The sequence below is a fragment of the Mus caroli genome, unplaced genomic scaffold (genome assembly GCF_978045245.1).
Source record: "Mus caroli unplaced genomic scaffold, Mus_caroli_1 scaffold_12, whole genome shotgun sequence".
Classification (NCBI taxonomy): Eukaryota; Metazoa; Chordata; class Mammalia; order Rodentia; family Muridae; genus Mus; species Mus caroli.
The window spans coordinates 41,717,929-41,726,529 of NW_028227267.1; the positions used below are offsets into that span (position 1 = coordinate 41,717,929).

Sequence of the window (8,601 nt, forward strand, 5' to 3'; positions counted from 1 at the left end):
ATGACCATAAAATATCAGAAGCAAGCACTACTTAGCATACAGTAAAAAAAGCAGAACATATCAGAAGTCTGGTAAATCAGATAATACACAACTTTATTCTTTTGGTAACACATGAAATACAGAATTTAAAAAGGCAACAATTTCAAATTTATTTTCACTATGTGTGATGGATGGATAATTTAACAATGTCACCAAACTCTTTTACATACGCATTAAGAAGACTGTTCCAGCATCAATCTGATTAGGTCCTTCTCAGAAGACCCTCACTCACTGTGACTTTGGATGTAGGTTAGCCTTACTTTTCTCATCTACAAAGATATATTACCTACCTTCTAGGACAGCTGGGAGGGTAAAACTCCATAAAAGGCACTTTGAACAATGAGTGCTGTACAGTAAATGCAATGTTATTCTTCTTATCCTGTATTTGTGGCTCAAATAAATTGCTTGATACTTTTTAATGGGTACAGAGCTATGTAACCCCTAAACTCTCCTTTATCAAATCCCTTGCTACCCTAAAACTCCTTCATTTTTTAACATTAATCTTAGGAAATTGGTAACTCCATTCCCAGTTATGCTAATGAAACACCACGCCCGCTAAGTGTTCAGTGGAACGGGGAAGAGATGACCTGAAAATGGAGATGGAGGCTTCTCTCCGTGGCAGGCAATCTTGAAGACAGTCCTGGTAATCCCCATCTCAGGGCTTTCTTGCCGTGTAATCCTCTCCCCTTTGAACTGGTCTAGATTTACCGACTCCCTCCAATAAAACAGGGCAGTGGCATATCACTTCCAGGATTAGGTCTCAAAAATGACAGAGGTGACAGAATGCTCTCATTCTTTTGACAGGAATCAGCTATTTTGTGGAGAGAGCCACATGGGATATAGGGCTAGACTTAAGTTTGGAAGTAGATACTCCCTAAACAGGGTCCTGAGAGGTTGCAACCCTGGGCCCCACCTTGTGCTGTGTTAGTGAACCCGGCTAAACTGCACCTAGAGATAATGATCCACAGACAGGAGATGATAAATGCTCGCCCCCCCCCCCCCCCACTGCAGCCACCAAATCTGGGTGAACTTGTCAGGCAGTGAAATTATAAACAGCTCATGGGTTCTTCAGGAAACAGTTTGACTGTTCCATTACAGAACCATTCTGAAAACACGGCTGATTATTATGAGAAATTAGTGATCACTTTATCTGGCTGTAAAAATCAAACCAAACCAGGGACTTGTTTCTAGACTCAGATATGTGAAAATTATGCCCTAGCTTAATCTGTGTGAAACCTGTCTTTCATTTTCACAGGAAGAGGGGTGCTTTAAGTTGCACCTGGCATCCCCTTTTATGAGTTCCCCTCTAAATTTTCTGCATGGCTGGTTCCTTAATATTCAGGTTCTAACTAATACACCTCCAAGGTAGTCTTTCCTGACCTCCTGGCGAATCTACTCATTACCACTCCAACCACAATCTCCCTTAGTGCCTCCGTAACTCGCCACTACTTAAAATGTAGTTTATTTAATAACCCGTTGTGTCGTCTCTAAACACTGTAGAACGCTCCATGCTATTTGTTAACTACTGTCAATCTTTTTGTCTGAGACATTGTAAGGGCACGGCAGGTGATACAGGTAACAATGATCCGGGGAAAGTGGACAGTGGTTAAATTTCATCCGCTGAACAGCTGGAGAACACAGAGACCAGAGATCCAGAACCGGAAAGAAAACTGGTTCTGGAACTCAGAACCGTGCACGGAGCTCCAGCGAGGGGACGCGGGGCCGGGGCACCGAGGCGGCGGCACCCGGAGGCAGGGGGGCGGGGAGGAGGGCGGCCTGCGAGTACTTTACCCGAGTCTCCCCCAGGCAGCGAGCGGGGCAGCGTGAGGGTGAACACGGCAGCCACGGAGGCGAACACGGCCACGCTGCCGCGGAGGGCCCCGGAGCGCCACGGCCCCGCTCCCGCTGCCGGGCCCCCGCCGTCGCCATGGAGACCCATGGGCCCGGACGCGCGCAGCTCGCGGACCGTGACCCCTCGCAGCGGCGCGGACCTTCCCTGGCCGAGAGGCGCGCACAGCCCGCGCCGGCTTCCGGTCTCGCAGGGCCGAGCGCACCATACCTTCGCCCGCCAGGTCGGGGAGGAGGAGATGGCGGGCGCACCCCGGCACGGCTTAGGAATCTTCTGGGGGTCACTGCGCGTGGTACTGTGTCTGCGTCAGTGTGCTTTGAAGTAACGAATCACAAGGGAGCATAACTCCCGACGACATCAATCATGGGCCAGGCCTACTCGCGCTATGCAGTCTCTCTCTCCCCCTTTCCGCACTGACTTGGTCCGTTCCAAAAGAGACGGAAGCGGCGTGGATAACGGCGAGCCAGAAAGCGCTGCTCTGCCCCCTGTGGCGTGGGGTGGAACTGCACAAAAGGGCCTCCTAGAAACCCAACAAGGAAGGGTTCCAACCATGTAGTAAGCCACAATTACATTAATTGCTATTACATTTTTCAGTGGACCCATTGATCGCGGCTATATATTTATAGAGCCTTGCCTCATTAGAATTAATGTAAATCCATATGCTAATTATTAATTCACTAATTTTAAGATATTAAAATGTGCTAGTTAGTCTTTTTTTAACATGAGAATTCAGTAGGTGAGTTGAAATACTTGAGTTAACAAAATTAACTCTTCATGATAAAAGTGTCTCCTACTTAAATGAAGAGGAATGGTTTTTTTGTTTTGTTTTTTTTGGTTTTTTTTTTTTCTCTCTAAAAGTGGAAAATGAAATCAAGAGCCCACATAAATAATGCAAATGAAATGTAGAAAGAGATGGGAGCTACTAGACAATACACAGCACACTGCTGAGAATTGAATCTAGGGCCTTACACAGGCTAGGCTAGTAAACATTTTAAGCTTGCAGTTTGCATTATTTTAGCAATTACTCAGTCTGGGAAGGGAGCGGGCAACCTCCTTAGAATCTGTGTCAGAATACACGGGAAATGGGCAACATTCACAAATGTGCTATTTGCAGTCTGACAGGACCACTGTGTCCAGGCTGTGAAGTTGATAGGCAGTAATTGTGCCCACCTATCTTAGTCTTTTCTTGGTGTTTATAAAATGCTTTATCATCTGAGCTCCTGGGACACAGGGGTTGGGCAGTGTACTTTCCTTATTGCATGAGAAAACACTATGACCAATGAAACTTATAGAAGAAGCAGTTTATTTGGGAGAGATTTTCATGGCTGGGAGACATGGTAGCAAGTTCTCCATTGACCTTCGTTAAGGAAAATGCTTTTCTTGGTAGCAAAAGATCATGGGAAATACACCTTTCAACTAGACAGCTTGTCCAGGATTATCTTGTATGTATGTGTGTTCATATGTGACAATGTGTGTGTATGGTGGGGAGGGGGGTTGTCCAAGTCTGTACATGTAGAGACCAGAGGTCAATTTTGGATGGCTTCAACTATAGCTGCCCACCTTGGGTTTTTTGTTGTTGTTAGAGGTGGTGGTGTTTTGTTGTTTTTGACTTGGTTTTGTTTCATTTGGGTTCTTTGTTTTGTTTTTTGATAAATTGGTTAGCTGGAGCCCATAGAATCCAACTGTCTCCCAGTCCCCCAGTTCTGGAGTTATAGGTGCCAACAGCATGACTTGATTTTCTACGGGTGCTGGACATCCAAACACAGTACCTCACTTTTGCCTGGTGTACTGGCTAGTTTTGTGTCAACTTGACACAGCTGAGTTATCACAGAGAAAGGAGCTCCAGTTGAGGAAATGCCTCCATGAGGTCCAACTGTAAGGCATTGTCTCAATTAGTGATCAAGGGGGAAAGGCCCCTTGTGGGTGTGACCATCTCTGGGCTGGTAATCTTGGTTCTATAAGAGAGCAGATTGAGCAAGCCAGGGGAGGCAAGCCAGTAAGGACCATCCCTCCATGGCCTCTGCATCAGCTCCTGCTTCCTGACCTGCTTGAGTTCCAGTTCTGACTTCCTTGATGATAAACAGCAGTATGGAATTGTAAGCTGAATAAACCCTTCCCTCCCCAACTTGCTTCTTGGTCATGATGTTTGTGCAGGAATAGAAACCCTGACTAAGACACCTAGCAAGCAGTTTACCCACTGACTCCCCTTCCCAGACCCAGGGTCTAAGTCACTATTGTATTGCCAGGAAGACACACTGTGACCAAGGCAACTCTTACAAAAGAAGGCATTTATTTAGGAGCTTGCTAGTGGTTTCAGAGGGTTTGTCATTTATTATCATGTTGGGGAGCATGGTTGCACACAAGCGCAGGCACTGGTGAAGTGGCTGAGAGTTTTGCATTCTTATCCACAGGCAGGCAGAGAGAGTGAGACACTGGACCTGATATGGGCTTTTGAAACCTCACACAGAGCCCATTCCCAGTGGAACACCTCCCCCAGCAAGGACACACCTCCCCCAGCAAGGACACACCTCCTGCAGCAAAGACCTACCTCCCCCAACAAGGACACACCCCCTCCAGCAAGGACACACCTCCTCCAGCAAGGACACACCCCCTCCAGCAAGGACACACCTCCTCCAGCAAAGACACACCTCCCCCAAAAAGGACACACCTCCTCCAGCAAGGACACACCCCCTCCAGCAAGGACACACCTTCTCCAGCAAGGACACACCTCCCCCAGCAAGGACACATCTCCCCTAGCAAGGACACACCTCCTCCAGCAAGGACACACCTCCCCTAGCAAGTACACACCTCCTCCAGCAAGGACACACCTCCTAACACTTCAAGCAATTCACCAATAGGGAATCAAGCATTCAAAAATTTGAGTTATGTAGACCATTCTCATTCAAACCACCACATTCAAGGTTCTCCTACAATGAGTAAGTGGAGAATACACGCTGGGAGCTAACTACAGCATGCCCTTCATAATTAGATTTGATGACCTGTGCAGTTTTGAACCTTGGATGGTTAAAAGTTCAGTTTCAGTAGTGGTAGATATGGAAACCAGGTGCCAGGGAGTTAAGAAATAGCTGATTGGCAATAGAATGTATTTGTAAGACGTGTAAAGAATGTGCCAGACAAGGTTCATTTTGTTTTCTCTTGTAGTTTAAAGGAGTATCTCAAAAAGATGAGTATATTAGGGATGGAGCCAAGGAAGACAGAAGAGGGTTGAGGTTAGAAAGAGAAGAGGACTAGAGAACACTTTGACTTGCACACAACAGATGGGCTTGATTCTGGGGTAGACTATAAGATACAGAAGGAACATTATTGTTCATGTTCTACATCATCTCACTGTCCTTGGAGGCACGACAATAAAAACTACAAAACAGAGAAGTGTGCAAATCAGCGGACATACGTACTGTGAGTTATTTTTTTCAAATCGTTATCCAATGAGACTCTGGGAGTTGACTAAGCATGTGTCAAACACACAGGCAAGGACGTCACAAAATGCAGGCTAGACTTGGGTTTGAGTTAAAAACTTGCTGTTCAACTGAAATGATAGGGAATGTTGGGAAAGCCAACATATCCAATAGCCATCATAGAGACCATGGAACATGAGTTAGAAACAGCATCAGGTTGGTGGGAAAATCACTTCAAAGCAACTATCCTTTATTCAAAATGCTTAGGGCTGGGGATTCTGGAGAGGTGACTCGGCAGTCAGGAGCACTCACCACTGCCATAGAGGACATGAGGTGGATGTCCAGTGCCCACACCAGGCAGTTCTCAACTGCCTCTAAGTCCAGCTCCAGGAAGCTTTCTCACTGCCCTCCATGGACGCCCACACTCCTAGCACTTGCATAAACTATTAAAACCCAAGGGAGTTTCTGATGCTTATTCCTGTTAACTGTCCCTCTTCCCACTAGGTCTCTCTCTCTCTTGATCCCTGTCTAGCTGGGAGGGGTGGAAATGCCTCTCCTGTTTTCCTGTGGCATCCACTGGCACCACATTGTGGGTGAAGCAAGTGGCACTCTTTTTGTGAGATGGTAATAAAAATTCTGGCCCTCTAGGCCCCTCTGATTCCATCTGTCAGGGAGGTGGAGAGACACTCCATTACTGCTGTGTAGAGAAAGATGTCTAGGAAGTATTCTCCAATGATGCCATTGGAACTAAGAGCATCATTCATTACCTACTTTGGTACCATCCTGGTGGTTATATTTGGGCCCCTGGAGATGGCAAAGGTCTAAGTTGATACCCCACTCAGCCCTTGACACAGCTTTTGCTGTGATTTAGGTCACAGTAAAACCCATGTGTCTTTTCTTCTTCCTCCTTCTCCTTCTCCTTCTTCTCCTTCTTCTTCTTCTCCTCCTCCTCCTCCTTCTTCTTTTCTCTTTCTTGATTCATTTGTTAAATGGAGTTAAACAGAGTAGCCTTCTGTTGGTTCGTACTTATTGTTTGCTTGCTTTTATCTATGTCCGTTGGCATCTGTGAGTTGCCAGCCCCTCTACCAATCAGTCAGGGAAAAGTAAGGCCAAAACCAAACCAAACAACAGCAGTAGCAACAACATCAACAACCACAACACCTCCCTAGGCTCTCACTACTGTGTCATTCATCCAAGAGTAAAGCCATCCAGTTTGCATCCTTCCTGCGTGTGTAGAAGTAGCGTTATGTCCATCTTGTGGACCATGTTGAGCATCTCCTTGTACTCCACAAGGGGAACAGAAAAAACTGTGTGCATATCTCCTTTCTGTAAGAAGTCACTTCCCTGTGTTCATTCTCTCCAAGCATTAAGGGAGGCTTTACAGGGGCTAGAGAGAGAACTCGGCAGGTAAAGATGTTTGTCACACAAGCCCTGACAGCATGAGTTCAAGCCCCAAACCCACTGCAAAAGTGGGATGCCATGGTATGGGGAGGTGAGCTGTAACCATAGCACTTCTTCATTGAGATGGAGACAAAGGCAGGAAAACATCTGTTCTGAAATACACAAAAGCCGCAAGAAACAACAAAGAGAGAGGGAGAGAACTGACTTACAAATGCTGTCCTCTGACTGACATATGTATGCCATGGAGTGTAAAACAGTAACTTTATAGATATTAGTGCACTGAAATTCAACAAGAAAACCCAAAGTCTACTCATACTCAACCCCAACTAATAGGAAACCAAATATGTCTTTATCTCCCTAACATTAATGATACTTTGTATTAAAAACTTTAGACTGAAAATTAGATATCTGGAATATTCTTGTGTAAACCTTCTACAATCGAATAACACAGGAGACACAGACATCCCTAATGCTACAGGTGGTGGACCCCTTTAGGAAGAGGCAACCTTGCAGCCTGGATAGCTTCTTCCTCCTGTTGCCCATCTTCATCCCAACCTATTGGATGCTACCACCTACATTAGAATGTTCATCTGGCCATAACAGAAGAGTCTCTCATTATGTAGTAAGGCCTTACTGTTGCAAAACATCAGTGAATCTATTCCTGAATAATTAATTACAGTTTCAACATGTGGCGAATTAATTACAGTTTCAACATGTGGAGAATTAATTACAGTTTCAACATCTCAACATGCGGCTTTTGTGTATTTCAGATGTTTTAAGAAACTTCTAGTCTAGGTCACATTGAGAGACATTTTGAAAGTCTATAAGAAGATGACAAAGTGATCTATCATATGGAAAATGCAGTGTTGAGTCCCAGGACAGTGGACTCAGTGCATGAATTCTCAATGATTATTCACTGACTTCTGGAACTAGCGTCACAGGCAGTTGTAAGCCGCCGAGGGCTTCTGGGAATCTAACCCAGGTCCTCTGCAGGAGCAGCAAGAGCTCTCAACAGCAGAGCCATCTCTCCAGCCTCTGTTCTTATTTCCATTTGCAATAAAATACATATAAAGTTTACCAGCTTAACTATTTGTTGTTGTTATGTCCCCTAGGGTTCCTTTCTTCCTGTCTCCAAATGCACTGAAGCCTCACACTACAGGTAGAAGAGGCTGTCCTCATTCAGATACTAAACTGTTGTATTACTGCTTCCACATAGGACTTGCATCGGGCATAATTATTTTCAGATTTACCCTATTTCACGTGTTATTTATTTTTGCATATCAATTTTCACACAACCCAAACTAATGGGTCTTTTTTATGGTTTGATACATATTTGTCATTGTATTTTGTCCCAACTCATCCCTTTCCCACTGTCCTCCCTTATGTCCCCACCCACCGCTGGCTAGTTTGCTTTCCTCCTCCAATATAGTTCCCTTCTGTTTCCTTGTCACATGGATCACCTTATTGTCCTCTTTTCCTGCCCTTCCTTAAAATTGCTTCCTTCCCACGTGTGATCACCATTCCAGATTCATATCACACACACACACACACACACACACACACACACACGACACAACGAGGGAGGGAAGAAGAGAGAGGAGAGAAAATGTATGGCTATGAATACATGTGTAATGCAGCAATAAACTAGAATGTGCCAATATGTCCTAGTGCACACCCATACAAGCAGACATGCACACATCTTTAAGTCAGTATATCTGTGTCATATTGACTCTCATCTTCTGTATACATACCCAGGAGCGGTACAGCTGAATTTGTGGTGGCTGCTGTCATTTCTGAGGAAGCTCCATTCTGATTCCCGCAGTGGCTACACAACTGTATCTCCTCACCAGCAGTGAATAAGAGTTCCTCTCTCCACATCCTTGCCAACATTTGTTG

At 45.3% G+C, this 8,601-nt stretch overlaps 1 protein-coding gene across 2 annotated transcripts in view; it reads right to left on the reverse strand.

Moving 5' to 3' along the window:
• The window catches only part of Tmem260 (transmembrane protein 260), a 65,711-nt gene extending 63,432 nt beyond the window's left edge, over positions 1-2,279 (reverse strand). Inside the window, exon 1 of one of the 2 annotated variants that reach the window (XM_029468944.2) lies at positions 1,831-2,279. In XM_029468944.2, coding sequence (XP_029324804.1) covers positions 1,831-1,978 — 148 coding nt within the window. In that variant the 5' untranslated portion in view covers positions 1,979-2,279. The remainder of the gene's footprint in view (positions 1-1,830) is intronic. The other variant, XM_021181987.2, reaches the window with a different exon arrangement.
• Positions 2,280-8,601: the final 6,322 nt, after the last annotated feature.